The sequence below is a fragment of the Scatophagus argus genome, chromosome 4 (assembly GCF_020382885.2).
Source record: "Scatophagus argus isolate fScaArg1 chromosome 4, fScaArg1.pri, whole genome shotgun sequence".
NCBI classification, from domain to species: Eukaryota; Metazoa; Chordata; class Actinopteri; family Scatophagidae; genus Scatophagus; species Scatophagus argus.
In genome coordinates this window covers 8,618,751-8,642,181 of record NC_058496.1, presented here as the reverse complement: position 1 = coordinate 8,642,181, position 23,431 = coordinate 8,618,751, and the positions used below count along the sequence as shown (strand labels likewise).

General features: G+C 39.7%; 3 protein-coding genes across 11 annotated transcripts in view; all 3 read left to right on the top strand.

Moving 5' to 3' along the window:
• Positions 1 to 259: 259 nt before the first annotated feature.
• mob1a (MOB kinase activator 1A) lies at positions 260 to 7,536 on the top strand. The gene is made up of 6 exons (XM_046387489.1): positions 260 to 440; positions 1,277 to 1,443; positions 1,802 to 1,895; positions 3,439 to 3,572; positions 4,545 to 4,708; positions 5,495 to 7,536. Exons 1-6 carry the CDS (start codon positions 427 to 429, stop codon positions 5,570 to 5,572), a joined length of 651 nt encoding a protein of 216 aa, XP_046243445.1. The 5' UTR covers positions 260 to 426; the 3' UTR covers positions 5,573 to 7,536.
• A 782-nt stretch (positions 7,537 to 8,318) lies between these two features.
• On the top strand, positions 8,319 to 15,202 carry trafd1 (TRAF-type zinc finger domain containing 1). Of its 6 annotated transcripts, none has more exons than XM_046387488.1 (13): positions 8,319 to 8,394; positions 8,875 to 8,919; positions 9,175 to 9,224; positions 9,344 to 9,479; positions 9,745 to 9,798; positions 9,904 to 10,342; positions 10,984 to 11,265; positions 11,348 to 11,412; positions 12,104 to 12,364; positions 13,077 to 13,215; positions 13,559 to 13,748; positions 13,900 to 13,957; positions 14,144 to 15,202. In XM_046387488.1, the coding sequence occupies exons 3-13, from the start codon at positions 9,190 to 9,192 to the stop codon at positions 14,180 to 14,182; spliced, it is 1,698 nt and encodes a 565-aa protein (XP_046243444.1). In that variant the 5' UTR covers positions 8,319 to 8,394; positions 8,875 to 8,919; positions 9,175 to 9,189; the 3' UTR covers positions 14,183 to 15,202. The 6 variants fall into 6 exon arrangements, with proteins under 6 accessions (XP_046243444.1, XP_046243439.1, XP_046243441.1 ...); XM_046387485.1 differs by lacking the exon at positions 8,319 to 8,394 and adding an exon at positions 8,419 to 8,715; XM_046387487.1 differs by lacking the exon at positions 8,319 to 8,394 and adding an exon at positions 8,447 to 8,538.
• A 520-nt stretch (positions 15,203 to 15,722) lies between these two features.
• Positions 15,723 to 23,431, top strand: part of smtnb (smoothelin b) — a 45,296-nt gene continuing 37,587 nt past the window's right edge. For 2 of the 4 annotated variants that reach the window (XM_046387470.1, XM_046387468.1), the window contains exon 1: positions 15,723 to 16,152. In XM_046387470.1, coding sequence (XP_046243426.1) covers positions 16,102 to 16,152 — 51 coding nt within the window. In that variant the 5' untranslated portion in view covers positions 15,723 to 16,101. The remainder of the gene's footprint in view (positions 16,153 to 23,431) is intronic. The other 2 variants (XM_046387471.1, XM_046387469.1) reach the window with 1 other exon arrangement.

Sequence of the window (23,431 nt, the reverse complement as noted above, 5' to 3'; positions counted from 1 at the left end):
AACAAAAAATCATTTTCAAAAACTGAACTTCTATATTCGGATATGTCGGATATGATATCTATCTATCTATCTATCTATCTATCTATCTATCTATCTATCTATCTATATATCTATCTATCTATCTACACCAGTATGCAGTGACAGAAAGTTCTAAATTAGGCTCTGTATCTATGTGGAGAGTTGTAATGTATTTTGATGTAATGGCGACATGCGGCTGGAAGGGGGCGACAGTCTGCCTGCTGGGCTTTTACAGGGAACCGATAGAGGAAGAAACCCTGTGGGTGCAGTTCATGTTAGCTTTAACGTTACTGTTAGCAGGCACCGCTGAGAAGTGGCTCTCCGTATCTAATTATACAACAAAAAATTTGTCTTCTAAACGAGAATAAGGAGTTATAACCGAGGCTCTCCGACGCCTGTTTCGCCAAGATGAGCTTCCTGTTGTAAGTAGAGTTAGCTTGATAAGTTACAGTCGGAGCTTGCGGTTAACGTTAGCTACGCTTTTTCGAAGTTGCATCAAGGGAAGTAACTGAGGTTAAAATAAGGCACCGCTAGAGAGAACAAGTCCGCCAACTGCAGTATAATCTAAATAAGTTTCTGTTAAACTAATCCCATATTTTCGTGCACATGGTTAACATAACTTTAGGATTTGTCGTCGTAACATTATCTGTGAGTTGTGTTTATTTATAGGTCCCCAGCACTCGCAAATTATAACTTTTCAGAAATGCCGTAGTAACTTTCTAACTTGGCTAGCCCGATGATTAACCCAAAGTTACGGTTGTCTAACCAACTTCGCCTGTATAATCACATTTTCAGTAATTCAGGTAAGCATAGACATGTTTAAATTAGTCATCATCATCCGCACTTTCGATATTGGGTGGTATCTAAACGTCGAGCAGTATAATTAAGTCTTCGTTGTTTGCAGTCACAGACACTGATACTGAGACATTTCCTGTATGTTTCACCATGTGGGCAATCACCGCAACTTTATTTACATGACACACAACCCAAAGCAAGCTGGCATAGTTAACGCTTTAACGTCGGCATGACAGATGCTGCAGCGGTCTCGTATACCAAGTATCGTTTCGGCATCAAATTCACAGATATTCACCGTAATACCTTCCCGCAGCTGCTGATTGCACAAACTAGACAGGAAGGATCCTCAGATATGAAGGCCCGAGAGGAACCTTTACTCCCACACCACTTTTAGTCTTTTAAAAATGTCACCGTCCTGCTAGAGCACAGAGCTCAGCTTGGCTTCACGTTTGTTTCTTTGCAGTGGTAGTCGCTCATCCAAGACCTTCAAGCCGAAGAAGAACATCCCAGAGGGCTCCCACCAGTATGAGCTACTGAAACACGCTGAGGCAACCCTTGGCAGTGGGAACTTGAGGCAGGCTGTCATGCTTCCTGAGGGAGAGGATCTCAATGAGTGGATTGCTGTCAACAGTGAGTGAATGAATACAACAGGCCCATTTCAGGAAACTATCATTCTGACACATAAACTACCACTGAAAATTTCTAAATATAAATGATGTTTGTACAGAGATTGAGAAGAACCAAGAAGATAGCTTTGCTCAAACAAAAACACATAACCATAAAGTGGTGTATTGTTTGTCACAGAACTAAGTTTGTGTTCAGTTTTACATTTATGGCTGTAGATAATGTTTTCCAAAAATGCAGGTCCATATATTGCTTACTCATACTGCTTACTAATCAATGTAGGTGTTGAAAAAAATATTATCTATTGTAATGAGCATGAACATTTGTTTCACCTGTTTTTTGTTTGTTTGTTTGTTTTTGTCAGCGGTGGATTTCTTCAACCAGATCAACATGCTGTATGGCACCATCACAGAGTTCTGCACTGAGACCAGCTGTTCTGTGATGTCTGCAGGACCAAGGTAACAGCCACCAGCGTCCTGTCTGTGCAGGCAGATGGCAGGGCAAAATAATTGACATACTGTAGTCTGTGGTCTGCACTGCTGTTGTACCATTTTATGGCATTTGACAAAAATCAGCACCTCAAACGTTGCATTTTGCATCAGGGTGGGATTTCAAACATCTACATTTTACATTCTTTCTTGCTCTATTTATTTATTTTAGCAAGACAGATGAAATATCTTAATCTTCTGAGATAGAGTGAATTAGTTCTGAAACGAGATAAATGTTGTGGTTGGCAAGTTCTGTTGAAACAAGGGAAGTATTTAGGCTGATGTGTGCATTTACGTCGTTTTAGGAAACCAGGAACTTCACTTGAGTTTGTGCAGACCACAAGATGTGTCACACAAAGCTTAAGTGCTTGAAATGAGCTTACAAAACATAACGAAGAAAATCATTAATATACAGAGGTTGCATGTTACTATGTTCATGGGTTATGAGAGACCCTCCAAACCTTTTCAATTCTTGTCAACATGATGAACCCTTTTTTTAAAATTTATTTTTTCTATTAAGCTCAGGAGCTTGAGCCACAACTGTAGAATGTAGGCTTGGTTGAAACTTAATATTTGATCACAGACACATATAAAATAAAGGAAAATGGTTTCATTAAGTAATTCCGACCAAAATAAAATGTGCAGTAACAACTGAACTGAAGGTTTGTTAACTGAACCCTGACTCTAAAAGAGCTGGGATGCTGTGTAGAGCTTAAATATAAATAGAATGCAAACAAACTCGGTTTATCAACATCATGTAGTCATATGTGTTATACAGCCGCGTTTCGCTAAGTGGTGCACCTCGTCCCATCGTTGCTTGTGAACGACTGAGCCCAGTCATGATATCATCGGTTACCAATGAACCTGTTTACGTCTGGAATGTTCCAATATTTTGCTGGTATCAAATTCAGAATAAGCACTGCAACATTAAATACATGTCAAAAAGGTTGAGCAAATAATCACATTCTGTTTTATTGATGTTTTGCACAGCATCCCAACTTTTGTAGAATTGGGCTTGAGATAGTTTAGTTGATGAAACATTATTTTGTCCAGAATTTGGAAATGATGCATCATGTGTGAAAGAACCCACGTATGGATTCAGATTTTTAGTGGTTCAGATGTCTGATGAAATTTTAAATGCACCATCTGAACATCGCATGTCAAACAGGAATTAAACTTTGCATGTGGTCCCTGTAGAAGCTCTTTAGTTTAGAATCTAGATTTGGCAGTTCCTCTATCTCTCTGCTGCCAAGACCGCCTGTGTTCAGTCTGTAATCAGGAGGAAGACACCAGAGTTCACTTCCTGTTGACATAGCCTCTGTCAAGTATATGACTGTAGATACTTTTGCATTTCCCCATCCTGCTCTATTTTTAGCTTATCTTCTCCCAAATAATGTCTTTATGTCCTGACAGAAATGCAGAATGGGTGCATGCAATTTGTGGAGCTTTTGATATTTAAGCCTCATCTGTTAGCCTGTGGTAACTGATGATGAATTTAATTCTTTCTCTGTAGATACGAGTATCACTGGGCAGATGGCACCAATATTAAGAAGCCTATCAAATGCTCCGCGCCAAAGTACATTGACTACCTGATGACCTGGGTGCAGGATCAACTGGATGATGAGACGCTTTTTCCCTCCAAGATTGGTGGGTTTTGATCAACAACCAATATAGCCAATATATATGTAGTCGAGTTGTTTTCCTGTGGACCAAACAGCTGCATACATCCCATTTAATTTTATTTTGATGTTGTCTTTCCACTGGCAGAGATTACAGTTCTCTCTTATAACTTTTCACTGTCTGCTTTCTTTGCTTCTTTTACAAGTTATTTTTTTTCCTGTCCAAAATTCTAGACCCGTTTGTCATTTGATATAAATGTGGGTTCTTCTTTGTAGAACGTATCTTGTGTGTTTTCCCTGAGTATTTGTGTAAAATCAGTGTTGGCTCAAAAAGACAACAGACAAGGCAACAAACCTGTTGCTACAGCTTCCTTGGCTCAACGGTGTAACATGTTAGAGCAGTGCTATGGTTTTAATTGTTTTGGCTTTACTGTGTCATGTTGTAATTAGACTTCAGATGTTTGAAGTAGTTTGTATTAGTAGTGTAGCACTCATAGCTATTTAATATACATATTCTACTCATTTTAGATGCAATGGGACAATCATGCTAAACATACAGACAAGGCAGCTGAGGGCAAAAACAGTAAAATGTTTTTCCACTGTCCAAGTTAGTCACCTGACTTCAGCCTTGCTGATCATGTGTCTCACGTGCTAAAGGACCCCTCAAACAAAAAAAGAAGTGAAGATGACCGCAGTTCATGGGCTGTAGACTGTTATGACTTTGACTAAAGTTATGTTGTCAGAATTCATTGTCTTCTAGAATTGGAGAACAGTGTCTTCTAGAAATGGACCACACTTCCTGCACGATCCATTTTATGTGAATGTAAAACTGAAAGTTGTCGCTTTTAAGAGACAACTATTAAGAGATTTCTCTGCTACTGTCCATGCTCTTATTAATCTGAGGTCTCTCTCTAATGATGGCTTAAAGGCTTTGTGGAGGTTGAAATGGCACATGCTCTTTTCTTGACTTCAGCATTTTCCACCGCTTTCTGTCCCGCAGGAGTTCCCTTTCCAAAGAACTTCATGTCTGTGGCCAAAACCATCCTGAAGCGCCTGTTCAGGGTTTACGCTCACATCTACCACCAACATTTTGACTCTGTGATGCAGCTGCAGGAGGAGGCTCACCTCAACACCTCCTTCAAGCACTTCATTTTCTTTGTTCAGGTGAGATTGTCCTGTTACAGTGTAGGGTTTTGTCCCTCCTGTGAATCTAAAGCCCCATTCAGACTTGCCCTGTAATCCATATATGCTTGAAAATGAGTCCTTAGTCAAGTTTGACCTGCTGACCCGTTTCTGTAACATTTTCTATATGGCTCAACCGTAAATACATGCAGTCACAATGGTAAAAGTGTCAAGACGACAACAACCTTATGTATGATGTGCATGTGGCGTGCAAACCAGTAAAAGAAGAACTAAGAATAAAGCTTTGAATGCTGCTCTTTGATGAGCTCATTGATCAGTTTTGAAGCAGCAGATGTGACTCTGAAGAGAGGCCCTTTACAAGCTACATTACTCTAATTATAATGACTTGATATTGATCCAGCATTGACATGTAAGGACTATCTTCTATCTCTGTGCTAATTGTGCTGAGGCTAATTATTATGTGAGCATCTGCAACAGTTGTGACATGTTTGGACAGATTAAGTGTGGATAATGTGCATAAGAGACGTCTGCACAAAAGCCAGCCAACATTACAGACATGACATCTGATACAAATTGTCTAGTTACACCGATACATTGTCAGTTAACTATCCCGAGTTTTGTTGATGTTTATTTTGTGCCTTTAAACATGTCAGTGCTACTGCAACTTCTGTCCTATTTTGTTACACAGGACCACAACACCGTCTAGTTTGTTTATGAGCAGCAAAAATTTGTTTCACAAACTGTTTTAATTTAAAATTTTAACAAACCTAAATGACTGATCTGACATTAAATGTTTTGTTCTCGTAGGAGTTCAACCTTATCGACAGGCGAGAGCTTGCTCCCCTGCAAGACTTGATCGAGAAGCTTGGATCCAAGGACAGATAGACTTTCCACTACACACCTCCCTGTTTTATTGGTTTCTTTTTCCTCTTTGTTCTTCTCTGAAACTTCTGCTACCTCTACGACTTCTAGTCTCAACTCTTAAAATCTGTGCCTTCTTCTTGTCATTTCATCAATGTTTGTACTGTACTTTTCCTCGTATTCACTCTGTTGTCTTTTATGCTGTCTTTGAGCCCCTTTTCCCCATCTTACCACTCTAGATCATATAAAAGAGTATAGTGTAGTAGAATATTTTTTCACAGGACTGTCGCTGATGACTCTATAAGAGCAACCTACTGAATTTTATATTGGACCAATGACATTGGAAAGATAAAGTGAAAACCAGCTTTTTTTCTTCTGTAGAAGTTGGCATACAGTGTTTTGATTGTCTAAACACTTTTTAGTTAATAGGCAATTTTCTTTTTGTTGACTTTTAGCTATTACAGGGACTGACCAAATATCCCAATTTTAGCTTTTTTAACGTCTGTTATTATGGTATAGTGGAGAATAACAGGGATGATGGCAAGAAAAGTAGGGCTGTGAATCAGGGTGGCCTTCACACCTGTGACAGTATAAGTGTATGGTTCATATTTTCATTCTAACATGAAGGCAGGCACAAAAGTAGGCACCACAAATAGGTAGCTTTCTGTCACAAGCTGGTTTTATGTAGGATATCCCACGTATACTAACATGCTTTCTAATGACATGCTCTTTGTCACAGTTATCTATGAAGACGTGCAGTGATAGACGATTGCTGGTGTTGCCTTTGTTTCAGAAAAACCCTCCATTGACAGCATTACGGCTGTTTCATTTTATCAATGCAATGTTGTGTTTTGCACATTTTTCGGCTATTTTCTTAATTAAAATTGTAAAATGCAAGATGTGGCCATTCCAGTAATACTTTTAATCTGCTTGATAGTTTTTATTGATAGCCTCTTCAGGTTTTTATAATTAATGTCCCTTTTAAAGCAGTTGTATAATTGAACTCATCCTGTCAGTAGCAAAAATGATTTGATGTGAATCTTAAGTTTTAGTGTCATTTTAGTTCACTTCTGTTGTGCAGACTACATGTGGAGCCCTGCATATTTCATCTTTCAATGCTGGTACCTTTTTTTTTTTTAAACTATGATACCCACCCTCCCGCCCAAATTGGAAAATATAGTAATAATTATAAGGATGAATGAACTGAAATATGTGTAGTGTCAGCATCATTTCCTGTGCTTAACTCTGGCTACAACAGCTGGGCTGTTTGTAATGCCATCCTTTTACAAAATAATGCAGCTACTATTCCTGATGAATGTTAGGAAAACTTTGGACAAGGGAATCGGTTCGTAACCTTCTCCACGTTGGACCTAAATTCATATCAGACAATCATGTAACCAGTTAGGGGCTGTCGATTTATCACCAGGAACCAACCAGTGTGATTGGGTGCAGTAAAGTGTCCATTTCATTATGCACCACTTTTAAAAAGTTAAAAGCCCTTCAGCAAAGTGAATAAAAACAAATTTAATTCACTGTAACTGCGATTTATCCACTTTTAGACCCTAAGTTGCTTGGGACAAAAATCAAGCCGACAGCCATGAACTAAATCGTCTATAATTATATAATCGTCTAGATTTTATTTGAATATGTCACCAGTCATTTTCTTTTTCTCAGTTTTGTTTTAAAACTTTTGGCGTGAAGTTACATTTCATATAAAATTGTGAAATAAATAGTTCATTTTACATTTTCAAATAAAGAATAAGGGCTTTTAAATGAATTAAAAGTTTTGTCTGTTTACAATTATGCTCCATTGGGTTCATTTGGTGGCCATTTTGACTAGGAGAAGGTCTGAAGATGTATGTACTGCATCTGAACATTTGTAAATAAGATCAGTGTTTTATCTGAACAAAACTGTGCCTTACAAAAATTAAAATGTCGGATATGACAGTATTGGCAGATCAAGAACTCAATAAACGCTGAAAGGACAATACTGTGTTGATTTTCATTTTGTGTATACTGAATGTCTGGAGGACTGCAGACTTGACAGGAGAGATCAAAGGGTCAAAAGTGAAGTATTCTTACATTTCTGGAGTTTGCTTTCATAAATATAAAACAATACCATATTTTTAAAAGATTTATTTAAATATATATCTTACAGGTTTATTTGTATTATAGGCTGAATGAACGTGTAAATATTTTGTAACTAATTGTGTTAAAAATTGTCATTGGGTGTAAGATTGACAGGGTCATTGCAGACTGCAACACCATGCCCGTTAAACAACAACCTGCTGATCCCAGAGCTGTGCAGAAGAACTGATCTAATTTGCGATCTAATAGCGGTCGATGTTTGTCAGATTGTTAAGAAGAAGGTCTGTCACTTTCTTACATCTCGCAAGTTACTTTACACAGTATGTCATTCCATAAAACTGGTTCAGATAATTGCTGAAATGTAGCAAAAAGCCGACCGTAAGCAGCACACAACGGACACATGCCCATTTCCGGTCCAGACAGGAAATTAGAAGACAAAGTTACTCTGTCAAGGTGCTTGCTTACTTAAACATACCAAACGTGTATATATCTTAAAGCTTAATCACATTTTTACAATACTCGTTATTCGTGGCATCACACGACATCAGATCGAAACTTAAAGCAATCACCCAAGTCGTTTTGGTCACCGTATGGTGTCATGTGTTTACTTAACCAATCACCTTCGAGCTTGAAGACATTATCGCTTTTGCCCTGAGTATGAACTTGTAGTGAGATTTACCCTCAACCGCTACAATGCATACGCCCCTTACAAATACATATCACTGTTGCATTGAGACTAGGTGCATTAGTATAAAATGGTATGGTGTGGTTTCTTTAGATTGTATCAATCTTAAAAGAGGCGGAGTGGTGATTTAGGTAGATAGCCTGTGAGGCAAAATCAGGGAATGGCAAAGCTTGTGAATAGCCAGAGCGAGAAGGAACTAACGAACTGTTTTTATATGGTATAACCAAGAACTTAGCTGTCGTCTATTTTTTTCAGTTACATATTCATCAGTGGGTAATTAGCTGACAAGCGATAACATCATAACGACTGCCCTCGTTTTGTTTGGACCGGGTGGCAGAAGCCCCAAACCCGATGTTACATTAGCTTCCAGGGACCTTCGTGAAGAGCATATAAAGTTAGTTAGCAAATTAAAGCTACATGGTGGATGCTAGTAGTGCATTTAATGCTAAGCTACGCTAGCTAAAGGCAACCCGGCGTACTCTATCCAACCTTTTCGAGATGTTTCACGATGCTTGTTAATTAAGTTTGACGGGGAATTTCCTTGTTTATCCAGGCCATCATTGTCAGCTAACGTTAGCTTCCTGTCTGGAAGCACTGGGTAAGCAAACCAACAAGAGCTGTCAGCTAGTTTCATTTATTAAAGAAAGTGATAGCTAACTTTACTATTTACTCCCGATAATTCACAAGGATTTTTTAGCTCAGTAAACAGATTTTAGTGTTAATGTAATAACTCGACTCCGGCGAATCTGAAATATCATTTGTTGAACTAATTAATAACAAAATCCTTTCAGCATGACAGTTTAGTTGAGCGTTGTTTGTCTTTCTAATGACTAACTTTGCATTTTGTCTGCAGGTTTTCGGCAAAGCCATGGCAGATGAAAATACACAGTTCTGTGGTAATTGGTAAGAATGAATAATGTACATTACGTGATTAACCAGTTTAACATGATGGTGAAAACAGGTTTTTATATTTTTGTATATCCCAGCCCTTCTTTTTGCTTTTATTTATTTTTTTTTTAAAGCAAACATGATATTCCAGAGGCTAATTTTACTACCCATGAGATCCACTGTCGAAGAAACATCGCACTGTGTGATGTGTGCCAGGAGCCAGTGCCCCGGTCAGATCTTCAGGAGCACAAACAACAGGAGCATGCACAGGTAGAATCTGAAATGCAAGACTGGAGTATTTGACATTATTCCTGCAATAGATGTTTGTTGGCAGGCCTAATGCTAATATTGTGGGAAAATGGGTGTCACACCTCATTGTGCTTTATTATTTAGTGAACAAGCCATTTGTCATTATCAGTTACCGAACTTGTGTCAGAGTGGTCACATTGTGAAATCACCAGTCACCTCAAATCTTGATCCAAATGGAAATGGCTAAGAAGAAGAGCTTTTAAAAGCATTTTCACTCCCATTTCAGGTTACATGCAAGTGTGGTTTGAAGATTGAAAAAAATCATTTTGATGTTCACCAGGTATTTGTGGAATTTTTTTTTCCCTTTCCTGTTTAGAAATCTTACATTTAACCATCCTGATTAAGTCCTTAAGTTGTGCTTCTTCAGGACTGTTGTCTCTTTCAGAGCTCTGAATGTTCTCAGCGACTCGTCCCTTGCCAATACTGTGAACTGGAGATTGTTTACAGTCAGGCCAAAGAACATGAGGATTATTGTGGCGCACGCACTGAGCCCTGCTCACACTGCAAGTGCAATGTAATGTTGAGGGAACGAGCTGTGCACCCACTCTTATGTGGAAGCCTTACACCACCCCAAGAGAGGAACAACAATCGAATAAGTCACAGTCCAGTAGACTCACAGCCTCCAGGACCATGGTTTGAAGCCCACTCCATCCGAAACCTCCTACGAACCCAAGAGAGGGGCCCAAAGAATAATAACGTCAATGCAGCAGAGCAACAGGCCTTTCCCCAGCCTTTTGATCACAGAGTTTATAACCCTTCAAGAGGGGCTCAAGGATCAGGAGACTGGAAGAATAATGTCTCAAGAAATACAGCATTCAGCCACTGTGAGTGATGATTTTTAAATTTAATGTGGGGGAGAAAAAGTTCCCACCAGGCCAAAAAATGTACCAGTTTGGTTTTAAAGAGTTGTAAAGAAATTTAAAGACGTCTCAACACTTAATGTGTATCCATGAGCTGTAGACAGACATATCAAACGCATTTCTTTCCCTATAAGACATTTGTAAAATAGGTTTTTAATGAATACTGAAGCTTTCCTGGTTTACATCTATTTGTTGCTGGCTGTTTACTTTATTGTCTTTGAGTGTGTATTGTTATGCTTCTTAGCATCTTGCTGCCATTGCCAATCCATGTAAAATTAGTTTTCCAAACAGTGGACTTGCAGTAGATGCCTGTGGAAAATATATAAATATCAATTTTTAGAGAGATTTTGCTGATTCAACTTAAGGCTAAGGAGGACCAAAGAACAGGTTGCACATGTTTCTAACCTTGTATGCATATTTTGACCATAATTAAGGAACTTCCTATCATCAGTGTGGTAGAAAATATGAGTTTAAGATTTAGGGTTTGACAAAACAATTAATGGAATGAAATCAAAAGCGTTTTACCATTAGACTGCTTACAAATGTCTTTGCTGCTGCTTGAATTATTTTCTGAAATAACTGTATAATTATCTTTTCCCTTTTAGTGCTGGAGCAGAGTGATTTTCTGACTAGCAACAGCAGCAGTGGTAGTGGTAGTGCTTGGCCACATAGTGAGTTTACATTGGATGAGGATTCGTCAGGCCTGGACTACATGTTGGCTCTTAGTCTGCAGAGTGATGGGGAATCAGTGGCTGGAGTTGGAGATGGCAATCTGTGGAGTGGTATCTGGGGACACAAAGTTGGGAAGACGTCCAACACCTCTTCAGACACTCCACAACCCAACTTCACAACAGGCAGAAGTGCAGTCCAGGACCCTGATCAAACAGGTAAATAGTGAAATGGTGTTGATTGGAATACTTAAAGTTATTCTGTTTCCAGTTTGTTAATGATTTTAAATTATTTTTATAGATACCATGCTACCTTGTGAGTTTTGCGAAGAGCTGTTTCCTGAAGAGGACCTCATTTTGCATCAGGTTAGAGATGTGATTTTATTCTTCTGGTTACTCTGTTGCTCAGTGAGGTCACCCCATACGCGCTATAATAAATAGTGGATTAATGTGGTTAAACTATCAGAGATCTACTGCAAAATGCAGTCGAACTGAATTCTGTCCATATTCAAGTAAAATCTGTATATAAAAAAACAAACTGCCCAGCTTGACACTCTTCAACATGTAAGTGGAGAAAAGGAGGGCAGTTTGTAATTCCAAGTCGATGCATCATAACATCATGCATGACAACATAACAAAACCAAAACAACCAGAACCAGACTGACACTCCCTGATTATTCTGCCTTATGAATTCAGGACTTCCTGATATTTTGGATTATTTTACCCTGATTTCAGGTCCACACTTTCTGTGACCTACTTGTTTTCTTGTGGTGTGTTTTGTATTTCTTGTGAAATCTGTCAGTAGGCTGCCTCCCCCGGTGGATAAATAGAGTTTGAACAGGACAATCAGTGTAAAATGCTCAGATCCAGTCAGATGTCGCGTGGCATGCAAACAAAACACACCCTCTTGTATCTTTGTTTCAGATCTTTCACAGTCCAGTTACAGCCTTTGCCTGTTTGAACATGTAACCTTCTTATCCATCTAATAGGGACACAATCATTTCATATAAGCATGTTTAACATAGATCCGCCAGTCATATTCATTTCTTTGTTTCAGACTGGGTGCAGCCCTGCCTCAGCCTTTGCATCTTTCAGTAAGCAGCCCGCTTCTCCACCTAGAGAGAACAGGATGAGCAGGAATGCTTCAGGGCTGATGCATAACATACCTGACACACTCGCTTCAAACATCCCCACTTTCCCTCGGTCAGCCTCCCCGGCCTCCTACAGTCCTCCGGCCAGTCCACTAGAGGGCGATGTCGTCATTCCATGTGAATTCTGTGGCGTTGCTTTAGAGGAGGCCGTGGTCTTTCACCACCAGGTATGTATCGCTAGTCAGGGTAGATAGTCATTCAGAATGTATTGATACATTTCAAATTATTTTGATGCTTTACAGGATTTTTTGAAAACGAGGCAGTATTGTTGGTATTTAAATATAATCTAAATACCTGACCCAAGTAACCAGCCTCAATTCGAGTTCATGAATAGAGATAGATAGATAGATAGATAGATAGATAGATACTTTATTGATCCCGAGGGAAATTCAAGCATCCAGTAGCACATTACAGCAGTGTAGGTTAGTCAAAAAGTAAGCAAACAAGGCCTAACTGTTAGTAGAAAATAGAATAAACATATACTAAATAGACTAACATGTGCTACGTAAAAAAACTGCAGTGTAAACAGATTATTACCCAAAAATGAGTTATAAAGTGCGCTTAACTGTGCAAAACATGAAAGATAAGGTGCATAGTGGAATATATGTCCTCATATTTTACGCCAGATGTGACTCAGACACAGACTGTCGTTGTGATCATGACCGCTGAACATGAATGCTGAACATTAACCAAAAAGAAATAAACAGATCTGTAATTGCCTAATGGCTAATTTACTATCTGGTCCAGGGACTACAATTGACAATTTGCCTTTTGGCAGTGATGTTGATCAATGTATATTGTCCCTGTAAAACATATTTAAAAGATTTATATTTGTTCTGATGTTTTGCAATGTTTTATTTGTTGTGTTTTTATGCCCAGGACAAATGTGATATGCGTCCTCAGACTTCACATCCACTGAACAATCTAACAAGAACATCTGTTAAAAAACCACTGAGCCCTGGTAAAGATACGTTTGGTCGGATGTCTCCGAATTTTCAAAGGAGAATAAAGCACCAAGGTAATGTATAGAGTTCATTGTAAATATTAAAAGATTATATGAAAGCCAACCAATAATGCAGAATCCCCCCCAAAAATCTAAACTTACAATTTGCAGTACAAACATGCTGTAATATGTTATTATAGATGGTATTATGGGATGGACAAAATACTTGAGGAAAAACTTAAATATTTACCATGCAATTAAACATCAGCCAAAACAGCAGCTAGTTTGTATGTCTATTTTATTTGACTGTTTATATTTTGGAGGTTTTGTTGACATGTTCAGAGTTTTTTTTTTCTCTTGTCACTGTGTGCATTTGTGTGTTTATTTACACATGCTGTGTATCCTGTTCCACTTATAGCTGACTTTGCAGCGGACTTTGGATTTGACAGCGACACACCACCAGAACTAAACCCAAGGGAATGGCAGAGAGGCTACATCGGACTACCGAGTCAAAGGAAGACGTCCAACTGTGATGTTTCTGTAAAAGACCAACATCAGCATGGCAGGGACGCAGAGGAGGCTCAGTCGTCTTTCTGTGACTCTGAGAGGTCTGGTTCTGCATCTGTCAGAAACTACTTTTTGGGTTTCATTTGAATGGCTTCAGCTCTACTTGACCATTTTAGAATTGTTTAATCACATAATGGTTGGTTCTTATTTACAGTCTATTAATACTCTGATTTGAATATATTTTTCTACCAGATTACATGTACCAGAAAGTAATGAAGGGAAAAGGAGCATAAGGAATCCAGTGACAAAGGTACACTTGAATGAATTCACTTTTTGTACACTTGACCACCTTTTTGAGAGAAAAAGCTCTTCAGAAGGTTTGCCTGTACCCAGACACAGTGTCAGTTGTGCTTACTTGCTTGTCCTTTGTAAAGCCACTTAACATACTTTTCCATATGTACAAGGCCTTTCAGTTGTAATTTTTTTCCATTTGCAGTTGCCCAAGAAGCAGAATGAAGAGCAGCAGGACGAGTGAGAGAGGGAACATGTGGAGAAACAGACAAACCAAACCTCCTGCTCGGCTTTTCATTTATCTTTTTGCACACCTTTGAAAATGAAACATATAACTATCTGAAAAGTGCCTGTATGGGTATCAGTATATTGCCGTTTATATTTTGATTAATTTTACTATTAAAGTGTAAGAAAATAATTGGGTTTATTCATGCATATTGTCCTGTGTTTAAGGTTTGTTTCTCTGTATGTCTAACATCTAGCCTTAACAGAGCTTGTTTTGATTCTACCTTTTTCTTTTCTTTTTTTTTTAACTTTGCAAGTCGTGTCATGGATCATTAAGAAGATTAGGAACATCAAACACAGACACATGACTTTGTCTGTGTGTCTAACTTACCGGTAATCTTCACCTTTTTTCTTCAGCCAAGGACATTGTGTTTCCACCCCTGTTGTCTTTTTTTCCAGGGTCTTTATCCATTTTCCTGTTGGTTTCTTTCTGTAACGTAAAGCACTTTTGATAGAGTATTTTGTCTAAAAAGGGCTTGAGAAACCAGTTTGATAAATTTCTGCATCTTTGATGAAAAAAATGTATTGAACATTTGTCTTTAATACTCTTCAGTAATATGTAGATTTTTCTTAATCATAACCACTGAACTATATATGTTATGATAAGATGCCTTTTGAAGCAGTGTCTCCTATCCAATCTCCCTTTTTAAGTAGTGTGAAATATATGTTGTTGCTCCTTCAAATAGCATTTAAAATAAATAAGATGCATTTTTTTGTGTAATTTAGGGCCCAGTTTAGAAACACATATTAAATAGTCATTCTTTTTCCACACACAGTTAAGCTTCTTCAACTAAAAACAACACCAGATTTTTCCTGATTATTGTCTGATCAGCAGGCTCAGGTTACGGTCAGTGAAATCGCCTGGTGTGTTTGGATATACTTTAGGTATTCATAAAACATGGCTGATTATTCCTGCTTATAAACAAGTGTCTCGATGCTATTTGTCTTGTGTGGCTATTAAACATTTAATGAGAACATTCAAGGTTTCAGTTTGTATTCTGTCAGTGTTGTTTCATACCTCAATCAATAAAGCATTCATTATTTTTCCACCAGAATTTTATTACTGGCCTCCTGATTTGAAACTATTTAGGCACTCACACTTGAAGGTAAAATTGTCCTGATATGTTTTCCAGAATTCCATAATCTGGTCCATACAAGCCTAGGAAAATTAGAGACTGTTATTTAGCAATTTGTGCTGAGTTTATAAGCGGTGAGAAATTTCCTCGAATAAAATACGTAAAATTTAAATAACATTCCTCTTTGCCGTGTCAGTGCTGGATGTCTCTAACTATGAAAACCGCAATGGTTGTTGCTGAAAATGCGGGTAAAACCATCAAAAGCAGGATGTGATTGCATGAACATCTGTTCATGACGCCTGTATTTGTGTTTAACGGTGGCACTAATCACCTCCCATACCGGGACGCCGTTTTGCGTCTGCCCGCAGAGCGGCGCGCTTTGAATGAACGCCGGGAGAAGCCGCGGACGGAGAGGGGCGGGGTTACACCTTTCAGTGGGAATCCTCTTTTCAAAAAGCTGCCAGCGTCCCCCTTGTGAGAGAGTGTGCGGGCCAGCTTTCACTGCAACTCAAGAGTCGACAAAAGAGAACCGAAATATGCTCTCCGTAAGCGGGACACGAGTTTATTTCCGTTGACTCAGAAGAAGTTTCTTTGACTGCGCTGACGACTGAGACAGACTGCGCTGAAATTAAAAAAAAAAAAGAAGAGAAGGGACAGATTCACAAACAAACAAACAAACAAACAAACAGCTTAAAGTCGTGCAGGTGGTAGAGCGCACACGTTGACCGGGGGAACCAGATCGCAACAAAGACCCACCGTCCAGACCTGCGCGTCTCACCTGAGCCTGACAAGAAAGCTTAAAATGTCCCTGGAGAGTTATACGGCGCTGGACGAGTCCTCCCTGCGAGCCCTGGTGAGTAGATGGATGGAGATGCTCGGATCCTAAGTTACTTGCTGCTAATGCGAGTGGACCACTGTGGTGCTACCTGCCTGGGAGAAAAGAGGATTGTGTTTGATGTGACATTCTGCACGCAGGGATGTAACTCACTCAGTTTCTCTAATTTGAATATAGTTGCACCTGTGGGGCATGTGAACTTGTATCAGACTTGTTAATTCCTTTATATGGAGACGAGATCTTATTAGGAAAAGTGACGGGATTTAAATTTGTCACGGTGCCAGTGTAGGTCTGATATTCTAACTACACATTGTATGGAAACATGAAACCTTGATTCAAAGGCAGCCAATATTGTTAAACATAATCCATAACATTGTGTAGCATCCTTCTTTCACCAACGTGATATTATTATTATTTTCATGGCAGTCTCTCTCTCTCTCTCCTTGGGTAATTCATAAACAGCAGGTGTTCTCCTCAGTGCTTTATAGACCACAGTACATCTTTTGTTTAGTCATTTTTTTTATATCATTGTTTAATATCTTTACATTTTCAGATGTTAAGCGGACAAAACAAGATATTTCTAGAGGTCACTTTGAATCTGAATAATTTCAGCTGGCATGTTTTATACCCATCAGTCAATTCTTTGAGAAAATGATTACATTTTAAAGAATAATGAATATAGTTGATTGAAGATTAAATGACTGATCATTGCAGCTATTGAACGCAATGGACAGAAAGAGACTTTTAAGCGACAGAAGTTAATGAATCGTCGCTCAAACGTGAGCATCTCTGTGTTCTGGACTGGTGGTTGTGGTCACTGGACTTTTTGATGGCCTTTTGATTATTTTCAGACACTTAACAACACAAAACATAAATTGATAAAACAAATACGGTAAATAACAGACTGAACCACAAGAAGACAAATGTCGTGGTCTTAATCAGTTCAGTTGTGACCACTCAGAATGGTGTAATAGAGACGTGCAGTAACTCTGTTGCAAAATAATGGAAGAAAGTAATATTGATTCCACCTGCTGGTGATTCACGTTGATAGATTACGTTTGGTCGATTACTGTAGTAGACATTATGTCAGATGTGTGAACAGCAAATCAATGGTGCTAAAGCGAACATGTGCAAAAGAGAAGACTTCCTGGTTCACAGTGACATTAGTCACGTCCTAATTATTTCCCGAAGCAGAGGGAGTTGAAACATTAGTCTGTCTCGCATTTTTATCATGACACCTGTAACACAGACAGATTTACGAGGACGCATGAGTCAACCTGTTCTCGCTGAGACAACGTTACGCTCGGTTTGTATGAATTATGGTCACACATACGCAGAACAGCCGGGTGATACAAACATATAAGGGATTTGTTTTCTGAAAACATGGGCAAAATACGGCTTGTAGGCGTAAAGTCGGGTGGTGCTGTGGATCTGTCACACTAAACCGCTCCATCTGACTTTAACTTCTACAGCCTTCATCCTTACCAGTTATGTTCCCAAGACTGCGGGCTTCAAGATGAGGCCAAAAAAAAAATTCTGTTTTTAAAGATCACTAAACCCGACAAGGAAAGGTTGTTTACTTTGGAACAAGGTAGGGTATAAATGTGATGTTTTGTTGACCCGCCGGAGACTGTTTAAAAGACAGCCAGGCCACTATTTCCCCAAAGTCTGGCATCATCTGGCCGAGAGCTTTCTGCTCATGAATCATGTAAAGGTCAAACTTTTATCCCAAGTGACATTATAATTGTGGGAGAACAGGAGATTACTGAGGCAATAATATTTTCCCATCAGCTTAATGATTCATTATTAACTAGTGTATTTGCTGCTTTGATCAGGATGAATTTATTTGTAGAGGAACAAGCAGGAAGGAGGGATGGAGTTAAAATGAGTTTGAAGGAGGAAGGACAGAAATCCGTCACTACAGAATGAGGACGTCTGGGACATTTTGGCTGGATTTCTAATACTGTGAGTTTGTTTTGAGTAGAGATCCAGATTCACAGGTATAAGGAGACCTCAGCCTCATTGTTTCTTACTGTCTGAATCGTCCGCCATAAAAATGTCTTTGTCTGACAGGCTGCCGCAGCAGAGTGAAATCATGCGCACCTTGTCATCATGTGACGCTCAACACTTCACTGAGGCAGATTTGAAATGCCTCTTCTCCTCTTGCCGAGCAGCGTCTTCCCCACAGCCTCCCTCTCTCCCTCCCTCCGATGTGACCACCAGCAATAAGGTCACCAAGATCCCACATTTTCACTGATGATGTTTGTGCTGACTCGAGTGTCAGGGTTTTCCACAGTGAACTTGGCTAACGGATGATTAAACTAGTTCGTATGGGGTTGTGGTGGAATTTAGATTCGGCTCCACAGAGACACGAGTGGAGTTTTTTTGTGTTTGGTTTGTATGAAACCTAACACCCTGTGCTGTGGTGTTTATATTCAGTGATTGCTGAGGAGTTTGTGAAGTAAGAGCTGTTTTTTTCAGGACTGGACATTCAGAGATACCCCGGCTTAATTAAACTGGTTGTAAAGCCGGGTGGAGGAGCTTCTATTAAACAGCAGTTGGATAATGAACACAAACTCTAAGCCTGTGTTGTGCTTAATGAACTAAACAGTCATAAGGTCATATGGCGGCCTCTCTAACGCCACTAATCCCATCGCTACTCTTCTATTCAAAGCCCAGGCTGCCTTTTATATTGCTCATTTAATCCCCTCCATGGAAACCAGGAAAAGCATTTTTCTTTTCTCTTGACCACCACAGTTATTTACATATCCACAAAAATAATCAGTTGGTGTCCCAGTTTCTTGCGGAGAGGATGATTGGTTCGGGTCGTCTGTCTGAATGACGATTAAAATCTGTAAGACAAAAGCTGCCGAGGCCAGTCAGAGAGACTCTCTTTCCAACCAAACCGCTCCAACGACTATCACTTTAAAATAGATCTAATCAGGCCGCCGCCAGCTCGGAGGGTGATGATTATCGGATCTTCTGCCCCTGAATCTGCGGTGTGCATGTATCAAACCTGCAGGACGAGCCAGGTCGACAGGTGTGTTGTTGTTATGGCACTTATGCACCTGCTTACTTAGCTAAGAATAAGGTTTTACTTAAGCATCTGCCAACCACACCGTGATCTCCCTTCTAATTATCTTTGAAATGCGTCCCTGCGGCGTTGCAGCATCGGAGCCGTGCAAGAAATGTCAAAGTGTGACAAGCTTGCAAGCTCACAGATGAGCAAAATATCAAAATACGCATGAAATCTGATCAGCGTATTGTCTTTCTTAGTTTATAGTTTGCTATTGGTGTTACTATTGTTTTTTTTTTGTTTGTTTTTTTTGTAATTGACATGACAGCCCGTAGACTTTTCCGCCTGTGGCGCCTGCTGGGCTGTTTTCACATTCTAGGAGTCTCACATAATGATTTGTAACTCGTCCTGCCAGTCCTGTGACTGTCCCTTCTCCCTGGTGAGCAAGAGGCATTCACACATGTTTAAAATAGGACAGTTTCACTCTGTGGTCCAGCCTCGGTGATATGTGGGACCCCTGAGGACTTCGTTTTATGGCTCTCTGGACCCTTTGTGCGTTGACAAGGGCTCAACGGTTACAGTCGAAGGGGAAGAATGGGTTTGTTTTGTGGGCTCTCAGTACAGTCCCAGGTTCTCCTTTCCCCCCTGGAGACATGGTCCGAAATGTCAGCCTCATCATTAGGAACCAATGAATTGGAAAAATCATGCAGTGTTATTTAACTGTCTGGGACATTTTAAGATATGTGTGTGTGTTTTATGTTGTCCAAAACAAATGTCATCATTTATTTGTTTAATCCAACGTTTGCTGGCTTCAGCTTCTCAAATCTGAAAATTTGAGGATTTTCTTAGTCATACATGATTTTCAGACAAAGGTGAATTGATTGAAGGGAAACAACCAACAGATTATTAAATAGAAGTTGTTGTTGGCTGCAGTCCTACAGTTTCAACAGAAAGTCTTAATTTGCAGGAGCAAGACTTGACCTGAGCCTCGTGTGCAATCATTAAAAAAAACATTTTTCCTTCTTAAGAGAGTCTGCAAGCTGTTGCCTGCAACAGATCTTCCTTTCAATTCAGCGCCACCACTCCTTGCGACATACACACACCCACCAAAAGAAAAGAGTCTTAATTTTTTATGTTCCTGATCAAACACCTGTTGCTTCTGTGTTTGTGCTGGCAGCTGGTGAACGTTAACTGCCTTTGACCTCAGTGGATGTTTATGTGTTTTTCTAAGTGTTTCTCTGGCCTTGGAGAGGCCCTAAACCGTGGCGTTCAGAGTGCACACCTGATTTTCTTTCCTGCTTATCCTGTCATCATTCTCACAGGTACTTACTACTGTCATATTTCTGCAAAGCATTTCCTGTATGATTAAGTTTCAAAGGTGTCAGCAAGGAGGTAATGAACAAATGGGCTGTGAACAGTTCATAACTCAGATTAGGTTTTCTTTCTAATCTGACACTTTAGAAACTGACTTACTTGCACTGTGGCAGCGACCAGGACAGTTGACTTACAGCCTGCAGGCTTCAGGCTCTGACAGCAACTATCTGAATACGCAGCAAGGGAGCAGCGAGATAAGAGCTCACTCGTTTGTTTGATCAAACAGGAAACTTTTATTACTGGTCACTGCTATAAATAGCTCGACATTTTTATCTCTGAAAGGATAAGAAAAGAAAAGCCGTCAACTTTGAGACGATGGACATATGAACTCCACTATGGTCTGTTTTTGGTTTGTGGCCTTAAGTTTGTTGCTCTGGAGCAATAATAAGTAAACAGAATAGTAAACAGAACACATTCAGAAAACATTTACTTCATGTTTAAAGTTGAAATGGAGTTCAGCATGTTATATTTCCTAATAAGGACACTTGATATTGTTTTGTCATTTTGAGGTATTGGATGTTTTGCAAATGTAAGCTGGCATTTAAATGTGTGGAGCAGTGCTGTATTAACAAACAGGACACCGGAGAGAAGAATAATATAAATAAACGAATAATAAAAAGAATAATGTGGCAGTTAAGATGTGATATAACAAACAAACCTCAAAGAGGATGATGAAGCTTGTGTTGGTGCAGTGACGTGATTACATTCTCACAGCGAATGAGTGAAGTAACTGTTTGCATGAGCATGTGCTTCACAGTGTAAACCCTATAAGTTACTGCTTATGCTCCTTGTCTCAGTCACCGACAATCAAAGATATTATGACCACTTAAAAATTCCCACTGTAAAAGGCAATGAGATGGACTGTTCCTCAGCACTTGTTGACTTGTGTGCAGACCAAAGTGGTGTTGACGTTCACTGTGCATTTCTTTGTTTCTCAGCACTTCATCACCTCCAACAAGAAGGACCCCACTTGTAGAAATATCACACACACACACATATATATAGAGAGAGAGATATATATGTGTGTGTGTGTGTGTGTATAATCAGTGAGTTAATCAGTGAGTTACAGCTTGGCAAACACCAGCTGCTGCTATACTGACCTCACTCACATGAATTGTGCCGCATAGCATAAACTGAGGAGTTAACTAATTTTTACAAGCATCGGGTGTGAGACAGTCTGTCGTCTGAGTTGCTCTGGTCTATTCATCTGTGTGGGAAGGGATCCAGCAGAGAGTGTTTCTGTGACTGATCTCCATCTGCCTGGATCATCATCTGCCAAATGGAAAAGGTCTGGTTAAGAGATTGAAGGTGTGCTTTTTATCCTCCATCTCCTTCCCTGCCACCAGGCGTCTCTGGCTTGCGAAATCCCAGCTTGGGCTGTAATGCTTTAGGCTCTCAGACGGGGACAAACACTTAAAGCTCCTGTTTAGACTGTCTTCCAGGTGTTTCAGACTCAGAAGAAACACTTACCAGATGTCCAATCTGCTCTGTGGTTACTGTTTTCAGTGGCCTCCATGCCTAATCTGTCACGGCAGTTTTTCATTATAGAAAGACCTCATCAAATTGGCAGGGGTTTTCAGATCAAACTTAAGATTGTGTGTGTTTAATTTGGTTTATGTCCAGTTTAAATAAAATGAGGAAGCTGTGTTTTTCTCAGGAGAGGAGACAGCTGTCACTCTTGTCATTGTCATTCTCAGTTTTGAAGTACCGCAGCAGACCTTTGGCACAGTTTCAGTAGTCTTTGGTTTTGCATTGGAATACTAAGGTGTGGCTCTGTTTATAGAGAAAAATAGCATACAGGAAACAGCATGCACCACTCCGCAGGATCAGAAATGTTATGAGTTTTCTGCCAAGTCATAGACTGAATTAATTAATCCGGAAGAAAAATAAATTAAATGTATCGCATTTCACCAGCTTGGGAAAGAATGGTATTTGGAAATGGGAAACAGAACAGATTAAGGGGAGCGAGAGAGAGAGATGTGAGACGTATTCAGAGATGGAGAGAAATGGAGAAACATTGTGGCTTTTCTATACTGACTCCCCCAGGAAAGAGCCATTTCCTGAGATCTGCTAGAAATCATCCAGCGGATGTTGATGTTTTGCTTTCCAGCCCACTGTTGTTAATGTTGTGGCATTTTTAAGATACAACAGCTGATCTGTTTGGCTTTGTCTGGCCGTCAGTGTGTCACTCTAGCTCCTGTTGTTAGGGTTGCTGTAGCTTTTTGGACTCCCAATGCTTGGATCTATCAGAACAAACTGTGCTTTGCAGCCACCCAAAGTGCTTGAACTCCCCCCCTCTGTTTCCTCCTCTGGGAGATCCCTCTCACCTCCTGGATCTTCCCTCATTAAACCAAAACAGCCAGTCACACAGGCTTTCAGTTTGACCAGTGATGTCCCATATTTGGAGAAGATTCATCATGTTGTACCTCTTGTTGCGACCTGGGTCTTATCTCCGGACGAGGCCAGCTGAAGTGCAGTCTTTCCTATCTCTTTATTTACAAAGGCTCCTTCCTGCTGAGATCCGTCATGTTGTATCAGATCTTCTGAATATGACAGCCGAGGGGAGATACCGATGGACTGCACTAACAGATTATGGACAGCTCCCTTCCTCTGTGTTGCCTCTTCTCATCTACAGCATCTACAGGTTACAATAGCTGCTACTTTACAACTATAATATGTCCGAATCCCTGACTGTGGTCTATTGAGCTGTATTGTGAGTGATGTAGGCACCAGCTTGAACAACAGAGAAGAACTTGTGGGATGTAAAAAGACAATGTCTCTGCTTTTGCTCCATCCATTCTGCATTCATTTCCTTCATTTAGGGATTTTATCTGTGCTAAATGAGTCAATAAAATAACTGAAGAAAAATGTGCATAACACAGTCTGACTGTGTTACTGCATTTGATG